At 42.9% G+C, this 22,880-nt stretch overlaps 1 protein-coding gene across 1 annotated transcript in view; it reads left to right on the forward strand.

The window, feature by feature from the left end:
* The first annotated feature begins 828 nt into the window (after nucleotides 1–828).
* CRTAC1 (cartilage acidic protein 1) overlaps nucleotides 829–22,880 on the forward strand; it is a 183,599-nt gene continuing 161,547 nt past the window's right edge. The window contains 1 exon segment of the mRNA XM_020996911.2: nucleotides 829–999. Within this exon segment, the coding sequence (XP_020852570.1) occupies nucleotides 976–999 (24 nt within the window). The 5' untranslated portion in view covers nucleotides 829–975.

Consider the following 22,880-nt stretch of genomic DNA (forward strand, 5'->3'; position numbering starts at 1 on the left):
CTTGTCCGAGGAGTCCAGCCGGCAGCAGCAGCCGCCGCCTTCTCCACTCCTTCTCCCGCACTGCTAACTCCCGCCCCCCGGAGCCGTCGGTGGAGGCCTTCTCTCCATACTAAACAGTTCCCGGGAGGGACTCGGCCACGTCCCCGAGACCGGATAAAGATCTGGCTCGGCTCCCGGGCTCCGCAGCCCAGAATCTCGCTATCAGCGTCGTTCCAGCGCCCGCTCCAGACCGGCCCGGCCCCGCGGTCCTGCCGGAGGCGAGCGACTGATCTTTACGGGTGGGGGAAACAAGGAAGGCAGGTAGGGGCGCTCCAGTCGCCCCCGTTGCCCCTCCGGGCGCAGCCCGCCAGAGGGACCCAGCCCCCGGAGTCCCCTCCCCTGGCTTCCCGGCTGGTTTCTCTCCCCATGGACTCCAGCTCCCAGCTCAAGACAGCTTCAGGGACCACAGCCCCGGGAGGAGCCCTCTTCCCCCCGCCCCTCTTCTCGCCGGGCCCTGCTGCCTTCTGAAGGTTACGAGAAGTGGCTGTGGGAAGCGCTCGCTGTACCGGGGAGGAGCGCTCGCTTGCCCCCCGCCCCAGAGGCCGCCGCTCCCGCTCCGGCTCCCGGGCCAGCCTAGCCGCCGACTGCCACCGCAATCCCGGCTACTAAATCAGCGCGGGGAGGCGGCCCCTTTGCCCCCCTCCCCAATGTCTCCCCCCCCGCCCCCGAATTCTCTTTCCTGCCATTGGCCGATCCCTCCCTCCCGCCCCCCGCTCCCCACCCCCCGGCTCTCCAGCCATTGGCTGCCTGTCTCCGCCAGCCTTTACATAAGCCTGGGCGCGCTCGAGTGGAGTTGTATAAAGCAGAGCGGCGTCGGGGCGAGAGGCTTGAGACGAGCCCAGGGCCGGGACAGGGAGCTGGAAGGAGGCGAGCGCCCGCCCTGTCTCCGCGACCCGTCTCCCCCAGACGGTGCGGGGGACGGAGGGGGCAGTGAGGATGGCACCCGGAACGGACGGACCCGTAAGTACCCGGCTGTCCCTTGTACCTCTCTTTCCCCCCCCCACACCTTCGGATGGAGAAAGTTTCTCCCATCCCTCCACCGTTCCTGCCCCCCCCATTTCCCCCAAGCTGGGCAGCAGGGACAGCAGCTGGGGTGAGCGAAGGGGGGAGTAGAAGGAGGCAGCGGCTTCTCTCTCAACTTGAGAAGGGGCGCGGGGTTCTTGAACCCTTATCTCTTGGCTAGAGACAAGCCATGCAGGGGGGATGTGGGAGGGGAAACCATTGGAGAAAGGGGGAGCTATGGAATGGGGAAGAGGAAAATGAGAGGAGAGGTGATGAAATTGGGAAGGATTTGGAGGGAAGGTGAGGGGGGATTGTTGGAGGTCAGATGTTTGGGGAGGGGGAGCTGGCTATAGGAGAGAGTGGAGGTGATGGGAGGGGAGCAGGTGAAGAGCACTGAGCTGGGGTAGTCGGGAAGTGACTGATTAGGGCGGTCTCAATCCCTCTGCTTTGGAAGCTCTTGTGCCTGACCAGGATGTCTGTGCCTCCAGTCGTTGGCATACCCTGGAGGGGCTGGAGCTCTCCCTTGGGAAGAAAAGCTCCCTTAGGCATGAAGCTGTGTGATGTACAGCTGCTGAGCCCCAGCTCCACATAGTATTACTGCTTGAGCTCCCACAGCCAGCCTCTTCTGCTTGGACTGAGGTGTGGTCTAACATTGAGCCTGCCTCTGACAAGCTAGATTGCTAGCTTACTAGAGGAAACTAAGTTGCCTCTCCTGGGGGGTAATGGAGGGGGGTGGGGAGCAAGGAAGCCTGGATTTTGGGGGCATGCACAGAAATGCAGAGGACTCCCTGGGCTATGTATGAGTTGAAGAGTCCTGCGAGAGTCCTATTTCTGCAGAGCAGAACTCAGGAATCCTAAGTCATCTCCCCCTGGATGGGATCCTACCAGCAGTGGTCAGGAGCTCCTATCAGACCTTGCAGGGAGGTGTGGGAATGCAGAAGAGATTCAGGTATAGCAGGTGTAAATGGCCATGTAACCTGAACTAATAAAGGTGCCCCTGGTATCTGGCTCCTGTGTGGCACTGTGGGGGAACCCAACTCTTATGCAAGGAAGGAACCAGAAGCTTGGAGGTAGACATGGGGGTGGGTGTGTTTTTGAGTCCTAACAGAGGTTTCTTTTGGGCCAAGCTGAAGGACTTCCAGAACTGGAGCCAGGCCCAAAGGAAAGACAAGGGACTAGACACTTGGTAGAACATTCTCTAGAAAAAAGAAGAGACATCATTGGGAGGCCTGGCTCTGGATGCCATGAGGGGTTAGAACCAGGGATGGTAAATCCTTAATTAAACCTGATATAAAGAACAACATTACCATATAAACCAATCTTTGGAGAGGATTGAGAGCTGGGATCATCCAGTCACTTCCAACATGGCTCTCCAGGGAGAGTTAATCTCTTTTCTTAGTAAAGAAAATCTTTTTTTTTAAACAACAGGTTCTAAAATGAGTTTACCAAGGCAGCAAAAGAGGAAATAGGGATATCACCCCTAATATGTTCCCAATTTCATTACTACCCGTTGAAAAACATGAACTTTGGGGGAAGGTTCACGCCTGTATAGAGGAAGAAGGGTTACCTGCTCTGAGTTTTTACCGGAAACTCAATCATAACTTGCTTTTGAATGTATCCTGTTGCCTTTGCCCTATCCCTGGACCTTGGTGGTTGTCATATATTCCTAGTAAGACTATTTCAGTCTGGAGGCTTAGTGAGTACGCCCTCTATACTCCCAGAAAACTAACTCCGTCATCCTCATACCTGCAATTGACACCTTTCTGGTCTGTTTCCCAGGACCATCACACACCAGTGGGAATTTGTGCAGCTAAATGCCTGCTTGATTTGGCCTCTCTTAGTGTCCACATGTAGGTTGTACCTGATGTTTGTTTTTTACTACTCTGATGTTCAATTATGAAGTTCAGGGAGACTACTCCTGGGGAATGCCCTTAAAGAGGTAATGTGGTATAATAGAAAGAACAATGGACTTAGAGGCAGGAATCTTTGAAATACATCCTGGCCGTGTTCCCTCTACCCTATCTAAGAGTTATAAGCGGGTGACCTTGGGCAAATCCCTTGACCTCTCTGACCCCCTGTTTCTTTATTTGTAAAATAGGGGAAATATCTTTCCTACCTACCCCTTAGAACTTGTTCAGATGATATGCTAAAGGTTAGGTTCTTTGTAAAGTAATGATATCTACCATTTATATTACACTTTATTGTTATTAAGTCTGTGGCCTGACTGCCTTTGTATTTTTAGGGTGAGAGTCCCAATATTATTTTTCCTTCCAATAACTTTTCAGGAGACAAGCCATCAAATCTAAAAAAAAAAATGCCTGGACCTAGTGCCTAATGGGATTTCAAATCCTGGTTTCAAAATTCACTAGCACTTTGTGGCCATGGATGGCCTGTCTGGCATGGAGCAGGTGTTTAAATGCTTTTTGATTGATTGAGGATCTATTTCCTTATCTGTAAAATGGGGATGAGCACATTTATACTACTGACCCTTAAAGAATTGTTGTGAGGAAAGTGCTTTATAAATCCACTAAACCTGAAATAAATGTAGGTTATTGTCAGTGATGGTAGAGCAGCTCACCAGGCCCCCTTAGCTTCTGTGTGGGGCAGGCAACTTGAGGTAACTCAGAGGCTACAAGAACAGCTGGCTTCTTAGATTTCTTTCCTTACCTTGCAAGGGTGAGAGTGACATATGACTTCTCCATTCTTGCTCTTATTCATTGTATTCACAAGGAGCCACAAGGAGTACCCTGAGTCTTGCTAAATGGTGCTTCAGATTAGACAAATGTGGGGAGTGCCCCCCAGCACACTGCAAAAGATGCTGAGATGTATTGACTCAGCTCTGCCCCCTTGCTGTGATCATTCCTTTGTGCTCAATGGGGATCTAGTCTTTTTCCTTTTTTAACTAGTCAAGAGCAGGAGACACATCTTCCTACAGTGTTCCAAACATAACCAGCACTCAGTAAAGATGAACAGACAAGAAGTTGGGTGATGTTTTTGTTTAGTTGGAGAAGGGAGCACTTCCCGCCCAACCTACCCCCTACACAATGCTTAGATTATGTAAATTGGATGAGGAGGAGGTACTATTCCCATAACTCATACAGAAAATCTTATTCGTGCCTCTATATGTTTTTTCATACGGTCATAGATTCAAGCTGGAGAGGGCCATAGGATTTGTCTAATCCAGTGCCGTCTTTTTAGAGATGAGGAAACCAGGGCCTCAAAAGGGCAAGTGACTTGTCCAAGGCCATACAGGTAAGTAGTAGGTGGCAGAACCAGTGGTCAAACTCATATATTCTGACCCCGATCTTGTACCTCCCTCATTGTATCTTTGCTCTCTGTCCTTTTTTTCTTTTTTGCCATCTCCCAAATTGTCCAAATCCATTTTTCAGAAAAGTGGTGGACAAACAATTTGTCCTTTCTTCCCTGAAAGTGTATGGGCAGAAATAGGAAATACCTTGCCCTTTCCTTAATATTGGTCTGGCTGAGACCAGTGTAAGAGAATTCTTCCTGACCCTTGACTAGGGAGATCTGGAATAGGAAGGAACTCACTGAGAGATGTCTTGTGGGTTCCACAGGACAAAGTCAAAGGCAGAAGGCAGAATGTTAATGGCATTCCCCTAGAGCTGTAATCCCTTTAAAGGTGGGGGTGGGGGCAATACACTGCTGGAAGCTTTACTGCTAATTCCGTCAGTTTAACCCATTCCTTACCACAACTGTGCTTGAGTGTTAGAGTGACTTAGTGTTTCCTGTTTCCATTTTGCAACTCAGGCCATCCAACCTAAACCATGGTAAGCTTGCAGGGGGCGGGGGGGGGCCGGGATTCTGTGGGGCTTCTGGAAGCTCTGGTATCAATGTATATGACTGTGAACCATGCAACAAACCATTGGTTCCTCTTTGTTTGGCCATTCAATAAATAAGGAAACATAGAATGGGAGATAATATCTGTCTTCCAAGAGCTTATAGTCTTTTGGAGAGATAAGACAAGTTCCTAGAAGACTATAATACAAGTTAGAATAGGAAAGAGCAAGAAGTACCCAGTGCTATGATGTTTTAGTGGAGGAAGGGGTTCCTGACTGAAGAGGCTCAGGGATGAGCTACCTAGCACAGATGCCCTTGAAAAATGCGTAAGAATGAAACAGACAGGACAATCCATGTGAAAGGGACAGTGTGAGCAAAGTCAAAGAATGAGGAAATCACAGAGCATGTTAGGGGAATATACATTTATAATCCATTTTCAATGAAGGGAAAAAGTAGAATTATAGAACGTTAGCACTAGGGGGAACTTTTGAGGTCATTTATTCCAATCTCATTTTATGCATGGGTAAACTGAGAGAGATCACAGAGGTCAAGTGGCTTATCCAAGGTCACACAGCTAGTTAATGACTGGATAATGCAGGAAAGGTTGATCATAAGGGCTTTGAATGCCAGATGAAGGAATTTGGAGTGTATTCAATAGGGAGCCCCTAAAAGTTTTAGAGCAGAGGAGACATAGGGTCAGAGCTGTACTTTTCAGATTAGAAGAAGGACAATTTTTCAGAACTTGAAGGATAATTACAATAGTCCTTTCAAGATGTAACTAGAGCCTTGACTTAAAATGTTGCAGTAAGAATGAAGAGGGGAGAAAGAGGTGTGAGCTACTGCAGAGGGAGTCTCACAAAATGCAGATTTCCTATGGATTGCCCTAAGGTCCAATGCCAAGACTGAGGACAATCTCTTCTCTTCTCCTCTCTACTGGGAGGGGAACAGGGACTCTCTAATCTCAGAATTTGAAATGAGCACCTCGTGTTTTGCCTTTGCATCCTCAATGTGCTAGCTAGGGACTTATGTTATGAGGATGGGAGCTAGGGTTTCTTGGCATACCTGAAGGTTGCTGGTACAGATTCTTAGCCTTCTTGGCAGACTGAGGTAAGAGAGCAGGGCCAGAGTTACGCTTTACTTTAATTCAAAGTAGGGCTTAGGGAGCATATGACTAGGCTTACTCCCAGGGACCCTCAGCCATAATGACACTAAAGAATCTGGACCTGCATTCTCAAATCTTGACCCAAGAGATAAGTGATGTCTTGATAATGTATAGCCTCAGAGAATATAATTCTGGTACTGGGATTCTGTGGAAATGGTGGAGTAGATTGGTTATATGTTCACCAATTTTGAAGTTTCATGAGGGGCTATTCCTTTTGCTTTCTCCTTAGATGGGGTTGCATCACAGCGATGCCCACTCTTTGTTAACTCACTGTTGTTTTCCCTGGACAAGTCATTTAACCTCTATTTGCCTCAGTTTCCTTAAATGTAAAATGGAGATAATAATCACACATACCTCCTAGGGTTATTCTGAGGATTAAATGAGATAATATTTCTAAAGCTCTCAGTAGAGTGCCTGGCACACAGTAGGCACTTAATAAATGTTTCCTTCCTTCTTTCCTGACAGGTGAAGCCAGAAGTGTAAGGATGTGGATACTGGCCTCTACTTGCAGCTATACTTTAGAATTCATATGGAAACAGAGCTGTAACTAGGTTGAGCCAACTGGGGGTTTGCCCCAGGGTGCTGATTGTACTTGTGTCTCTTCTGCAGCTAGAAACAACTGAGGTTAACAAGAGTTATTAGTTAAAACCAGTAGCTACCAGATAGTGAACTTCTTCCCCCATACCCTGCAGTTACAACCCGGATAATCTCCTTCTTGTGCCTTCTCTATCCGTTCTCAAGAAAGCCTACCTAGCAGAATCCTCATAGTTTCCCAGGGTCTTTACCCAGAGAGGTTGGAGTTTCAGGGTTGCCATACCCCTTCTCCAGCAGCTAGGTGGCACAGTGAATAGAGTGCCAGGCCTGGAGTCAGGAAGACTCATTTTCTTGAGTTCAAATCTAGCCTCAGACACTTACTAGCTTTGTGACCTTGGGCAAGTCACTTAACCCTGTTTGCCTCAGTTTCCTCATCTGTAAAATGAGCTGGAAAAGGAAATGGCAAAACCACTCCAGTACCTTTGTCAAGAAACCCCAAATGGGATCATAAAGAGTTAGATACAAGTGAAAATGACTTAACAACAACAACAACATCCCTCTCTCCAACTGAATTTGTCTTTTAAAAATAGATTTGATTAAGTGTTTTGTGCTGCTTGCCCCAAGCCCTTTGTGGAAGGGGCATTCACCTGGGCCTCTTAATCTCTTACCCCTGGGATTTTCATTTGTGAGTACAGACTTCCTTTGAAAGTTAAATTTTATAGGTATAACTTATGTTGTGATGGATGACATTAAACTATTGATTCTTAGGGAAGGATCTTTCTGTTGGAAGAAGCCTTCCTAAGGGCACAATGATTTAGGAGTACTGACAGCATCTGGGCATTCTATGGCTCCTGCATGCTGTAGATATGGGTTTACATGTCCAGCCAGTGGCCTTCTCATTACATGGAAGGCCTTATTGGTTGCCTCATTAGTTGTATAGGGGATATAAGCTCAAATACTTTTCTGTGGAGATGGTATAATATTGGTCAGTCACTACTACTGAGGTCATAAACACTGGTCCATACATAAAGTGAGAAGCCTATGTATAAATGAGAGGCTGTATCAAGTATAACTTTTTTTTTAATAGGAGGTAAAATAAATTGGAAATAGAAGAGTAAATGGTGAAAAGATGTGGGCTACAGTCATGATCTGTGGTCTAACTAAGATGGGGGTGGTGAGAAAAGAGATGGTATTGTATGCCATTGTATCTCATAAGACAGTTTCCCACTCAAGCATTCTCTGGCCTTGGAGTAAAATTTCCCATCATGGTCTACAGAAGGACGTTCAAATGGTTTTACTAATAGGAGCCTGGAGAGTTCTATTCCTGTCTCTCCCACTGACTCATTGTATATAATCTTAGGCAAATCATTTCTCCCCATCAGGCTCCTGTTTCTTTGTATAGTGTATCTACTCTCTGCTTTGCTTGGGTGTGGGTGCCTACATGCTGATGGTCATAGAATAAGTATAGTTGGTATTTTTAATAAGAAAAACCAAAAGATTTGTCCTTCAGAAACCCTAAGTAGACACCTTTTTTTTTTTTAAACGTAAGGGATTTTTCCTTGAAAGAAATCATGTTGACTTCATAAGAGGTAAAGCATTTCATTCTTGGAGACATTCCAGTTCCTTGGCCCTGAATGTTGGTTCCAACCCAGGAAATTTGATCAACATCCGGAGAAGAAAGTGATAGCTACACAGATGACAAATGACTGGATCTGTCCCCACTGAGAAAGGGAGATGGCAACTCCTCCTTCATCTTCTTCCTCCTTAGCCATCTCTGTAAGAGAGACGGTCCTGCATGGAACTTCGATGAAGAATGGGGAAGGGTGTTATTAATTAGTAAAAACCTTGTTTACTGAACAGGCATATTCTTAAAGATCTCTTTCGAGGGACGTTTTGACATGTTACTTTAATTAGCCACGGAAGAATCCTAAGTGTAGACAGTGTAAAATGACCCTTCCTGTTGTTTCCAGTTACTGTTATCTTTGTTTGCTCTCGACAAGCATGGTGACAAGGTCATAGGAATCCGTTTCAGAGCTCAGGCGGTGCAGCCCATCGGCGGTAAGTGGGACTGCAAGAGAATTATAATAATCTCATTTAGGTGGTGATTTACCATTACAGAAGTACACTCCTTCTACCACACTGACTTTATCATAGTAAGTGTATTGTTTTCAGCCTCATTCTTTCTCCTGTATCCCAGCTCTGTATTGCTGACAGTCTGGACCTATCCATTGGTATGTCCTGCCCATGCCTCAAACTCAACATGTTCCAAAACTGACTTCCTGCCCTTCCCAACCTACCCCTTCTCTCAACTTCCCTACTTATATTGATTCCACCACCATCATCGTCCCTGTCACCAAATGCCATCTTTTCTTCACTCTCCCATATATACAAACCCCAACGTATATCATTTGCCAACTCCAGTCAATTCTATCTCCATAATTCCTTGCATCTATCCCCTCCACTTTATATACCTATAGACAGGAGGTTCTAAGGACCTTGAAATGGTATTTTAACTAGCTCCCTGTTTCCCATGTCTCCAGTTTTCTCGTAGCTGCCAAAATCTTCCTAATACAAAAGTGTGAGCTACCTTGGCACTTCTCTGCTTAAAAACAACAACAACAGCAAAAACCTTCAGTAGCTCCCCATTGTCTACAGGATAAAATAAACTTTTCAGCCTGACATTTGAGGTCTGTTGTGATCTGACTTCAACCTACCTTCCTGGCCTGATTTTTACAGTATTCTTCATGTACGGTATATTCTAGCCAAATGGAACTACTAGCCATTCTCTGAGCTTGTTCCGTTCTTGCCTCCCCCTCTGCTATTACACAGGCCATTCCCCCTGATTAGAATGCACTTTCCTCCCCATTTCTTCCTGATAAATTCCTTCTCTTTATAGTCCAACTTAGGTGCTATTGCCCCTATGAAACTTTCCCTGATTTCTACCAGTTTTCTCAATCGAAAGTGGTCTCTCCTCCCTCAAATTTTCTTAATAAAAAAGTCTTTGTTTTGGACTGATCATTGATTGTTATTACATTCTAACTTAGCACATAATTATTTGCAAATTATATACACCCTAGAGGCAACTGAGGCTCCCAGGATAGAGTGTTGGGCCTGGAGTCAAGAAGGCCTGAGTTCAAATCCAGCCTCAGACACTCCTAGCTGCGTTACCTTGGGCAAGTCACTTAAACCTGTTTGCCTCAGCTCCCTCATCTGTAAAATGAACTGAAGAAGGAAATGGCAAAACCACTCCAGTGTCTTTGCCAAGAAAACGCATTGACATGCTATGGCCTATAGGATCATGAAGAGTCAGACCACAACCATACATACTCGACAAAATTACAAACTGCTTGAGGGGAGGGATTGTATCAATTTTTTTATTTTTGTCTCTCAAGCTTTTAACACAGTACTTTCCACATAGTAGACAATGAATACTTACTGAATTGAATCTGGGTTTCATGGAATTTGGAGCTGAAAGGGACCTTAGAGATCATCCAGTCCAATGCCTTCATTTTATAATGAGGAAACTGAGGCCCAGATAGTTGAAGTGACTTACCTAAGGTCACATCACTAGTACTAACGGCATGTTGGCCAAGAATGTTTACCTGCTACTTTTTAGTTCCAAAGCAATGAATTGTAACAGGAACTTATACCTCAAGATCAGAAAATTTAGAGATTATCAGTAAAACCCCATTTACTTTCTGTTCTTCGAAGTAATTCACCTTGTTCATTTGAAAACTACAAGTTACTGTGCCTTCTAAATATGTGAGTAGCATGTTGCATCTCTAATGTGTTTTTCCTTAATTATTTTTTGTGGCTGATTAGTGTATTCGCTCTCTTCTGTTACCAAATTTTAAGTTCAAGGGGCCAGGGACTATGTTCCTCTCCCTAAGAGCTTGGAAATCTTTGCACATAGTAGGTGCTTAATAAGTATTAGTTGAATTGAATCATTGTTTAATTGAATTAGTTCATTTGCTGCTGTAACAACTTGTTGGAAGAGGTGGTGTTAAATGATCATACCCATTTTATATGCAAAGAAACTAAATCTCAGGGAGGCAACCTCTTACTGTGGAAACAGTATTGGCCTGGAGTCAGAAGATCTGGGTTCAAATTCCATCCCTGACATTAATGGAACTATAGTAGGGTACCATCCATGAGCTGCAAGCCTCTTCTTAAAACAGAGCTAACAACTTTAATCAATACAGTGATCCAAGACAATTCCAAAGCACTCATGATGAAAAAGGGCAGCTAAGTGGTGCAGCGGATAGAGTGCCAGGACTGGAGTCAGGAAGACCTGAGCTCAAATCTGGCCTCAGACACTTTTAGCTGTGTGGTCCTGGGCAATCACTTAACTCCCTTTGCCTCAGTTTTCTCATCTGTAAAAAGAGCTAGAGTAGGAAATGGTAAATCACTCCAGTGTTTTTGCCAAGAAAACTCCAAATGGGGTCACAAGGGTCAGACATGACTGAATAACAACATGATGAAAAGTGTTATACACCTCCAGAGAGAACTGGTGAACTCTGAGTACAGATTGAAGCATACTTTTTTTGCCTCCCCAAAAATTAACAAATAAATAAGGCAGAGCGAGCAGCAAAAGAGGTACAAAGTCTGCCTTTGGTCAGTAGAGAAGAACCAGGTGCCTCTGACAGATCTTCCCTCTCTCAAGCTGTTGATAGGGCTGAAAGGCAATAACTCTACTGCCTCCAAGTTCAGTTCCCTTCCAATGAGTTCCCCAGAAACTATACCATCTTTTTCTTCAGCCATTCATCAAAGCAAAGCCTATCTTCCAATCAGTAGGCTCCCAGAACAGCAGTGGAAGCTCCTGCTGGTTTCTTTATACTCTTCTCCTTCACAGTTGGATTTTCTCCATACTCTCAATGCCTGAAATCAGAACCTCCTAGTAGCCAGTGAACTCACCTTTCCCTTATGAAGTAAAACTTAAGAAATACACCTTTTTGTCATCTATGAACCCAACAATCCTGATTTAGTCTTTCCATAGACTTTAGACAGTTCTTTGATTTGCCCTTTTGTCAGCTAACCTCTCAAACTCTACAAACAGCCACATGCAAATGAGCTGAGGGACCATAATGCCCTGCAGCTTCAGTCATTTCAAAAATCCTCCTAGTACATTCATCTGAGTGTCAGTTTTCTTGCCAGCCTTCTTAACAGTCTGTACCACTTCTTCACATTTTATTCGAGAAAATGTTTCTTTATACATAGATTTTATCAGTTTTTCATGCACAAAAGTTCTTTTTCTGCCCCTTTCAGCAACCAAACCGTTCACATATGAAAATATATAAATATCTTATACTTAACAACGTGTTATTTTAGGCAAGTCACATGCCTTCTGGGCCCTAGTTTCCTCATATAAATTTATCCTAGGTTACAGAAGCGGTGGGATCAGAACTTGAACCCAGGTTTCTGGCTCTAAGTTCTTTCTACTACACCACATAATCCACTCGTTCCTAAATAAGCCTACACCATAGATCAGGATGGCAATAGTTAAATTTCTGTCTTTGTATTCACAGAATCACAGAATTTTCGAGTTGGAAGAAACCTCTGTAGCCACCCAGTCCAACCTATCCACGACTGGAATTCTCACTATAGCATGCCTGTCAAGTAGACATCTAACCTTTGCTTAAAGACTTCCAAGGAAAGGGAACTCACCACCTCTGAGTCAGCCCATTCTACTTTTGGCCCTAATCGTTAGGAGGTTTTTCTTAACATCAAACCCATATTTGCCTCTTTGCAACTTCCACACATTGCTCCTGATTCTATCTTGTAGGGCCAAATGAGCAAGCAGCATTAATTCCTCTTCCATATGGCAACCCTTTAAAAAAGTGAAGATAGCTCTCTTACCCTCCATGAGTTTTCTCCAGGTAAAACATCTCCACTTCCTCCATCCAATACTTATATGATCTGGATAAAGGCCTACCACCATCCCGGTCACCTTCTTCTGTATTTTTTCTTGTTTTTAAATATCTTCCTTAAGCTGTGGTACACAGGACTGAAGGTGACCAGGGCCAAGGACAAAGGGACTATCAATTCTTTGTTACTGGAAGCCAAACCCCATGATACATTAGCTTTTTTGGCTCCTGCATGATACACTTGACTCATAATGAGCATGCAGTCCAGCACCGAGCATAGTAGACACTTAATGAAGTTTGTTTAATTGAATTTTAGATCAAGAAAAGACTTTAAAGATCTAGGCCAAATCCCTCATTTTGTATGTGAAGAAACTGAAATTGCCACTTGCCCAAGATCGTACAGTAACTCAGCTTGGGTTGGAGCCCCATGCTTTTGACCTTGATCTCACTTCTCTGCTCTTTCAGCTACACCACACAGACTTCAGGAAGTTATTCATTTGTTCACTAAACATTTATTAAACATCTATTGTATGCTAATAACTATGTGACAGACCTGGTGTGTGCTAAGGTTACAAAGATAAATGAGATCTATCCCCTGCCCTCAGGGGGCCTTAAAGCTTACCAGTGCATCCAAATTTGAATGTAAGTGTATAAGAAAATGACAAATAGTGTATAATGAGTTCAAATGAAGAGGTCTCTCCTGTCTGGGGAGATCAAGGAAGGCTTCATTTAGAATACAGCATTTGAGCGGACCTAGGATTGGGTCAACTTACTTCTACTTTTGCTTCCTCATTGGCAAGCAGGTGAGCAACAAGTATTTCTTAAGTGCTTATTATGTACCAGGCACTATGCTAAGTGCTAGGGATACAAATATAAGCAAAAAGAAATAGGGCCCCTCCCCTCAAGGAGCTTATATTCTTATGGGGGATGGCACCATATAAAAGGAAGCTGAAAAGGAGGAAGGGAGTCATGGCAAAATCCAACATCAGAAGTAGAGGCAGAGCTGGGAGGGAATGAAGGATGCTTGCTTGGGTCCTTCTCCAAAATGGAGGCCCTGAAAGAAACTCACCGATGGGAGGAGGGATATTCTCTCCCACCAATGGGAGAAGTCAAAGGAAATTCCAGGGTTAGAAGTCCCTAAGTGTGGAGGGAAATTCTGATACCTGGTTGCAAGGGCAGAGATAATGAGAGATCAGTTAATTTTCACTTGAATACTATCAGTTTCAAGGAAGTGGTGAGCTTCACCTCTTTAATTGGTAGAAATGGTCGCTGAGCTCCCTTGACAGCTGTATGAAACCAAAGAGTTTCTAAGCCAAGATATTACTTAAATAATATCCCTAAACATCTTCCTGCTCAAGTTTTTGGTGGAAGTGACTTCTGATGCCTTCTGGGATTGTGGAGTGTGGTCTACTGTAAATGGACAGTATGGAGGCACAGTTCACAAAGGCTTTGAAACTGCTCTCCCTGAAGTTACAAACCATCTTTGTTAACAACCATATCTGAAGGTCTTTGCTCAGTCTAGATGAGGACTGAGCAAATGTATCTGATGCATTGGACTTTGGTAACCAACCTCTCTTCCTGCGTGCTCTTTCCTCTTTGGAATTTTGTGATATCATTCTCTCCTGGCTCTTATCCTACCTGTTTGGATGCTCCACATCTATCTCCTTTACTGATACATCATCCACATCATGCCCCTTAATAGTAGGTATTCCCTGCTGTTCTGTCTTAAACCTTTTCTTTCTTTACACTTCCTTTTGGTGATCTCATCAGCTCCCATGAATTTAGGTATCATCTTTATGCAGATGACTCACAGATCTACAGATTTAGCTCTCGTCTCTCTCCTGAGCTTCAGTCCCACATCATCAGTTGCCTATTGGATATTTCAAACTGGATGTGCCAGAAATCTCTCACACTATGTCCAAAACTGAAATCGTTCTTTCCCCCTGCCCCAAGCCCTCCCTTCCAAACTATCCTATTTCTTTTGAGGCTACCACCATCCTACCAATCTCTCTGGTTTATAACCTTGGCATTTCTCTTGACTCTTCACTTTTCCTCACCCCATATATCCCATCAGTTGCCATATTTTGTTTTTCTGTTTTGCATGTGGCCCATTCTTTATATTCAAACAGCTACCACCTTCAGACCTTCATCCCCTCTTGCTAGGATTGTGGCAATAGTCTCAGGTCTTCTTCCTTCCCCCCCTCCAGTACATTCTCCATAATGCTGTCAAAGTGGTTTTTTCTTAAGCATAGATCTGACCATGTTACTCCCCTACTTAGACAACTTCATTGGTTTCCTGTTGTACCTAGAATCAAATATGAACACTTCTGTTTAGCTTATAAAGCCCTTCACAATCTAGCACTGATCTATTTTTCCAGCCTCACTGGACATTACTCTCTCTTCTACCCCCTGAAATCCAGTCAAACTGGCTTCATTGTTCCTCAAACATTCTATTTCCCATACACGTCCTTCTCCCCATTGCCTCACAGACTTCCTCTAGCCTTCAAGATGCTGTTTAAGTTTTTAAGATGCTAAAGCACCACCTTCTACATGCATGGTGTCAAATAGAAACAGGGGCGCTAAAGAGGACCTAAAGATCCCTGCATGCAGCATGTTGACTTAGAAAACCACCTATGAACATTATCTGGGTTCTATTATATTTTTATTTATTTTATTAAATATATACCAATTACATTTTAATCTTGTTCTGGTCCACTGGGGAGTGTTGCAGGCAACCTTGCTCTCTGGTATGTTTGATACCTCTGTTCTACATGAATCATGTCCTGTTCCCCCTCTCACAAAATTGCTAGTACCCTTCCTGCTAAACTATCTTATATTTAAATTACCTTGTATGTAATACAAAATACTTTGTATTTATTTGTATATACTTATATTTGTATAGTTTTTATAAATGTGCGTATACTCACGTGTGTGTGTGAATATACTTATTGTCAACTTCTTTTTCAATAGGGATTGTTTCATTCTTTGTACTTGTATCCACAGTGCCTGGCACAGAGTAGGTGCTTAAAAGCACATGTTGATTATTTGATAATTTTCCTTCTTTCTTTCTCCTACCACCCCCACTTTCTCAAAACCCTCCCCTCAAATTTTCTAATATTTAATTTCTCTGGCCTCCAGGGTTTCCCCCCCCCAAGATATTGTACTGAACATCTTTATATTAGGTTTTTATTGTCTTATCACTACATACAAGGAAACTGAGGCCCAGAGAAAAGAAAGGATTTATATAATAGGTCAATGGACCCTCTTGGCATCTCACTAGATTTCATATTCTTTCTCCTAACATCCCTTTCCCATCTTAATTTTGATACCCATTTTCTTCTTATACTTTCCTAATTAGTGCTTCTTTATACCCGTGATATCCCCATCAAATTCTTTGATGGTTACATAATGTCACCTGTGTAGGTATTCCCTCCATAGGTATAGATCCTACACCTCCAGACCTCGTTCTGTGTCATTCCTCTCCATGTCTTTCTATTTTTCCTCCCTAGAGGATCTTCATACAGTATCAAACACCTTCTTAGGGGTCTTCCAGTATTCAGTGGAGGTGGTTCAATTCTTTCCATGGTGTATCAACTTGTTCTTTGTTGGGTAGAGATGATGAATCTTGAGCATTTGTTAAGTTAATGTTTGTAGATGCGCTAAAACCTTTGTAATTCATAGCATCTTCTTAGCATCCATGGGAACTACACCAATAAATCCACAACTATTTGAACATCTATTATCCTCATAACACCAGCCTTATGTATCTCTCCATTCCTGTGCCCTTAACAGGTAGTAGATCATGGATTTTGGAAGGGACCTCAGTCCAACCTCCTCATTTTTAATGATGAGGCTCAGAGAAGGTATATGACCTATCCAGGGTGACCCAGGTAATAAATAACAAAGCCGAGATTCAAACCCAGGTCTTTTGCTTCTAAATCCAGTATTCTTTTGGGTGTAGACTATTTTTCCATCTTACCATTATCCATTGTGTCTTGGCAGTTTCTGTATTCTGTCTCTCCATTCTCACTACCCTCCCAGAAAGATAACTATGTGGGTGGACCTAGCTTTCAGCAAGTAGGATATCATAACATTTTGGACTTGTATACAATCTCTATTTCAGAGTTTGGGCAGCTAAGTTGTAAGAGAGCAAGTTTCCCCCGGGTGCATGAAAAATCTGTAGTGGAAGCAAGCCAAATATCAGAAAAGGGGAATAGAATAATACAGAGATGCCATGTGCCAGATACACTCCTAAAAAGTTTCTGTGAATCAAATTTTTATAAACTGATCATTTAAAATGCACTAGGAGAATTTGCTAAAGGTATATACTCATGAATCTTTTGGTAAAGTAATGAATCACCCTCTTGTCTATATTTTGTGCAAATCCAAGTCCATAAATATTTGTTGAATGTAGATTGTAAGAAACAGTTGCATTGAGAGGACTCTTGGTAATAGGCATGCTTCCATCTCTGTTTTTTCTTTTTTTCTGGGACCCAATGAAAGTTCCTTGCCCTCTACAATTTATTTTCCCAGAGGTCATCTGGTCTATGATCCCTGCCCAAAAATGTACAAGATGATAACACTACTGGAATTACTGAACCACCTCCAAAAATTATTGGAAAGCCTAGAAGTTTTAATTGGTTCCATGAAAATTCAGTTTAATTCAGCTGGGTTTTATTGAGTGCCTGTTATGTATAGGGCGCTGTGATAAATGGTGGAGATACAAAGAAAAGACCAAGTCAGTCTCTGTCCTTGACATTGGGCAGAATGATGTAACAGGTAGCTGTATAGGAAAAATGTTAGAAATGGGTGATTGGTTCAAAACAGGAAAGAATTCAGTTTAATATAAGAGCTAGAGCTTCAAAGCACACTAGACATCACCCAACCCAACTCTCTTGTTTTACAAATGAAGAAACTGAGAGTCAGGGAGATAAAGTGACCTAACTTATATCATATAGGTAGTAAGTAGCAGAACCAGGATTGAAATGCCGTTTCTCTGACTCCAAAGACAGTGCTCTGCCCACCGATAATGTTCAGATTTGGTTATTGGTTGGGAGAGTGTTAGTTGAGATCTGACTATAGAACAGAAGGTTGTAAGTCCAAAGGATGTATCTAAGGACAAATTCACAGGCTTTGATGACTGATTGGATATAGGAGATGAGGGAGAAGGAAAAGTAAAAGATTTCAAAGTTTCAAGGCTAAGTTATAGGGAAAATAGTGGTATAGTTAGCAGAAGTGAGGAAGTTGGGGACTGGTTTTGGGGGGAAAGGTGATTTCTCTTTGAATTGGCTGTTCTCAAACTGTGATCTGGGAACTCCTGGGATCTCTGAGACTCTTTCAGAGGGTCTGCAAGATCAAAACTATTTTCACAATGGTACTAAAACATTTAATTTCTAATATGGTGATCTGAATCTATCACCCACAGAAACAAAAGCTTTTTGTAGGATCCTCAATAATTTTTAAGAGTGTAAAGGGGTCCTGAGGCCAGAATGTTTGTGAACTGCTGCTCTAGACCACGTTGAATTGGAAGTGATAAGAGGACATTGAGATGGAGATGTACAGCAGGTGATTAGAAATGCAGGTCTCAATGTCAGGAAAAAGGCAAAGAAATTTGAAATTTACTAAGGGCCAATAGGGAGTTCCTGAATTTTTGAGCAGAATGACACGACTAGTTCTTATGCATAAAAAATAGTATTTTGGAAATGGCATCAATGATGGATTGGAGTCAAATTGGATGGAGATCTGTTGTTGGGTGCCCCAGGGATATGTTCTTAATCTTCTGTAATTCAACATTTTTATCAATGACTTGTAAAAAAGGTATGCTTGTCAAATTTCCAGCTGGACACTGTGCTGGGAGGGAGAGTTAATATGTAGGATTACAATTAGGCTCCAAAGAGATCTCACCAGGCTAGACTGATGGGCCAAATCTAATAAAGTTAAATTTAATAGGGATAAATGTAAAACTTTGAACTTGCAAAGTTGCTTTTTTGGAATCAAAGTATTAGAATGGGGATAGGGGGAACCTGGCTAGGAAACGGTTCATGTGATAAAGATCAGGGGATTTTAGTGGACCTAAAATTCAGGAAGAGCCGCCAGTAAGAGATGATTAAAAAAAAAAAAGGCTAATAGACCCTAGGCTGCATTGATAGGTAGAGAGGGCAGGGTCTGTCTATTGCTTCTTTCTGTGCCCCCTGTGCTTAGCACAGTGCCTAGCACATAGTGGGGGCTTAATAAATGCTTATTGACTGACTGCTCAGAGAAAGGGATATGATAATCCTACTGAACTTTAACTCAATCAGGCCACAGCTAGACTATTTTATTTAGTTCTAGGTGCCATATCTTAGGAAGGACGTTAATAAGCTAGTGAAGTCCTAGAAGAGGGGAGCTAGTATGATGAAGGGGTTGGAGACCATGCCATATGAGGAGTGATTAAAAATCTCTAAGGATCTTCAGGTGGGAGGAGAAAGGCAGAGGGAGGAGAGCATAAATATTTATAATTTTATTATAATTATAATAAGGATATCTTTAAATATTTGGAGGATCCTCACGTGGAAGGGGGATTAGACTTGTTCTTGGCTGTAGAAAGCAGAACCAAGGCAGCTAGGTGGCATAGTGGATAGAGCACCAGGCCTGGAGTCAGGAAGATCTGAGTTCAAATCTGGCCTCACATACTTCCTTGCTCTGTAACACCGAACAAGTCACTTCACTCTGTTTGCCTCAATTTCCTCCTCTGTAAAATGGGGATAATAATAGCACCTACTTCCCAGGGTTGTTGTGAGGATCAAATGAGATAATAATTGTAAAGTGCTTAGTACAGTACCTGGCACACAGTACATGCTAGATAAATGTTAGCTGTCATTAGAATGAGGAGCAGCCATTGAAATAGCAGAAGCAGATTTGGTTTGAAGAAGAATTAAACCTGTGTAAAAGTAGAACAGAGAACTTTGGGAGGGAATAGGTTGCTCTGTGCTGTCTTCAAGCAGTAGCTATATTGGTTATGTGTGTTGGCCATGATGTAGAAGTCATATATACAACGTGTCAGGCGCACATTGGACTAGATTGTCTTTGAGGACTATTCTAACTCTGAGATCAGAAGAGAGTAGAAGCTGGAAGACCTATTAGGAGACTACAAGTTCCTTGAAGGCAGGGGCAATTTTCATTTTTATCTTTCTAGCTTTAGCATCTAGCACAGTTCCTTACACATAGTTAAGTACTCAAATGCTTGTTGAATTAACTGAGGCTATTGTAGTTATCTGAGTAGATAAATAATAGATTGATTGAGAGAGCATCTATTAAATGCTTATTACCTACCAAGCACTATGCTACATGCTAGGGACACAAACAAAAGCTAGCAAGAGAATCCCTGCCCTCAAGAAGCTTACATTCCAATGGGTGAAGAGAATATGTAAAAGTAAGAAATTCAAGAGAGTGGCATGGTTTTGCTGCTGGTGCTGGGAGGTGAGGTGGAGGACTTGTTTCAGGCAAGATAAAGCAAAAGCTTACCTGACTGAGTCCAAGGTAGTTCTAGGGGCAGAGTCTAAGGTTCCAGGGGGAGAAGGTGAGGGTGATGGCCAGAGTGGAGGTGACAGGGTTTGGAGCTGGTAGTAACGAAAGCCTGTACTGTAGTTGTAATAGCAGGGATAGAGAGGAAGGGACAGATGTGAGAGGTGTGTCAGAGTTAGATTCAACAGGAGTTGGTAACTGTTTGGACGTGACAGGTAAAGGAGAAGGAAGTCACAGAAAATGGTCAGACTGAAAGATGATACGACAGACAGGAATAGTGAAGCCAGATGAAGCAGGTTCAGGAGGAAAGATAATAACTTCAAACAGAAGAGAATGGTCAGCAGCATCAAAAATGACAGAGGTTAAGGGAAAATTAGGACTGAAAAAAAGACCTTTATATGTGACAATTAAGAGGTCACTGGTGACTCTCTTAGTCATATGGGGGCACATGCCAGCATACAAGATTAATAGGAGAGTGGGCGGTAGAAATAATTGATATATGAGAAAAAGAGAAGAGGTTTATACCATTTGGTCCTGGTTCTGTCCTCTAGAGACAATGGGTCATTAGCAGTAGGTTTTACTCCAATGTAAAAAAGAGTTTTCTGTTAGAGCTATCCCAAAATGAAATGAACTGCCTGGTGACCTAGTGTTGACAAAGTGTTGACAAGATGACTATCTGTCTAGGATGTTATTAGGAAGATTCCTCCATTAGGTGGGAGGTTGGCCTAAATGACTCTAGGGCCCTGTCCAACTCTAGGATTATACAGTGTTTAATGAAGGCAGTGGGTATGATGACCAAATTCCTTGGTCTGGGAAAGGAAGGCAAGAAATAAGGTAGTAGATACATGGGTCTACAAAGCCATATTTCTTTTATTTTCACCAATAGAGGGGGAAATCATGCATGCTTCAAGATGGAAGAGAAGGAGCAATTAGAAAAGGAGATAGTGAAGATCCCAAAGGAGGCAGGAGAGTCCAGTACACAAGTAAAGAGTAGCCTCAGAAAGGAGCGGGCATCCTCTTTCTCTGAGAGGGGAGGAAAGGAAGAAGGTGAGGTAAAAAAGACAGAGGATGAGTTCTAGCACAGCAAGATTTGTTGAACAAACCTTATGCCCTTCCTGATTTTCTCACTTTGGATTGTCCTTTGTAGTTTTTTGAACTTGTCAGAATAAGGATGCAGAAGAAACCAAGGGCATTAATATTCTACATGTTGACTCTTCTCTTCTTCCTGCTGTTCTGTCCAGCTTATTTGGATGTACGTCCAGTGATTGGGCCTACTCTTGTGGTTCACGGTGCTCTCAGTCCAGGATCCATGGCTTTCTTCTTCTGCTCTTCTTGTCTGTGTCTAGTAAGTGTCTGCCTGAGCTCCACAGCCCTTCAAAAGCAGCTTTAGAAATGGCTGCAAGGTTTCCAGGCTCTTCCTTTCACGTGTAGGCAAGCACCAATGGTGTAGCAACATTGCCAGCTTTCAGTCATCTCCAAACAATTGTGGGTCTCAGAAATTGCCCTAAAAGGCTGGCTATTGATGCTGGCTTACTTTTTTCTACAGCAATTTCAGTTGTACAAAGCACTCTCTACAGCAGCCCTATGAGGTAAGGAGTGCCAGTAGTATTACTTATATTTTACAGATGAGGGAAATGAGGCAAAGGGATGAAATGACTTGTTCATTATTACTTGACTGTTAAGTGACAGGGCCAGAGTGAACTTAGATTTTTTCCTGATTCCAAGTCTAAGAAAATCTTTCTCTTCTTTCTCCTTTTCCTTCTTCTCCTTTTCTTCCTTTTTGCTTCTCCTTCTCCTTCCTTCTCCTTTTCTATTTCCTCTCTTTCTTCCTTCCGTCTTTCTTTTTGTTGTCTCCCTCCTTTCCATCTTCCTCCTCCTTCCTTTTCTTTTCTTCTTCCTCTTCCTGTCTCCTCCTCTTTTTATCTTATAATTTCCTATTCATTGTCCTCCTCCTCCTCCTCCTCCTGCTTCTTCTCTTTTTCCTCTGCCTGTTTCTCCTCCTCCTATGATGACAACAATGACTACTACTACTACTACTACTACTACTACTACCACTACTACTGCTACTACTACTGCTACTGCTACTGCTACTACTACTGCTTCTATAATTTGTAATTATAGCTGGCATTTACACAGTGCTTTAAGGTTTGCAAAGCACTAGACATACATTATATCATTTCACCTACACAACAACCCTGAGATGTGGCTGCTATTATTATCTGCATTTTGCTGATGAAGATACCGGGTTTTAGAAAGATTATGACTTTTCTGGGGCTACCTGGCTCCTCAGTGTCTGAGATGAGGATTCAGATTCAGATCTTTCTGATTTTGAGTCTACCTTTCTATCCTCACTGCATCAATGTGCTTCTCAAATATCCACACTAGCCTGAAGATCACAAAGCCTGGGTCATTGGCTACAGGTTTGCTGGCTGTTTATCAAAGTCATTAATCATAAAAGCAGTCCAACCCTCTCATTTTGCAGACCAAAAAACTAAGACCAAGGGAAGTAGAGTGACTTATCCCCAGGCCACATAGATAGTAAGTGGCAGAGTCAGTATTTAAGGGTCCACACCCAACAGCTTTTCCACTGTCCTACACTGCCCCATCCCTGAAGCTACAGTTCATTGAATTTGGATGCCAGTAGCCTACTGATGTCTAAAGATGCTGGTGGACTTAATGATGTACTGTATAACTACAAAGACTAAGTGCATAAGGTATTTTTAATGAATTAATTTTATTACTTTACTTCAGTCCTCCAAATTTTGTCAATGTGGGCACTTCTTTCACCAATGTAGATTGCAAACCCTTCATGCTTTGGTATGTGGTCTTCATGAGTTTCTCTTGTTGAAAAATTCATGACCAGCAGTGGCCAAACTTTCAGATATGAGCTTTTCCAAAATTAGCTATACTGGTCTGCCACCAACAAACATGCAGGACCATTTGCTAAGGCTTTCTAACTTTGTAAGACCATGTGGAGC

Source organism: Phascolarctos cinereus, unplaced genomic scaffold, assembly GCF_003287225.1.
Source record: "Phascolarctos cinereus isolate Bilbo 61053 unplaced genomic scaffold, phaCin_HiC Scaffold_3;HRSCAF=262, whole genome shotgun sequence".
Lineage (NCBI taxonomy): Eukaryota > Metazoa > Chordata > Mammalia > Diprotodontia > Phascolarctidae > Phascolarctos > Phascolarctos cinereus.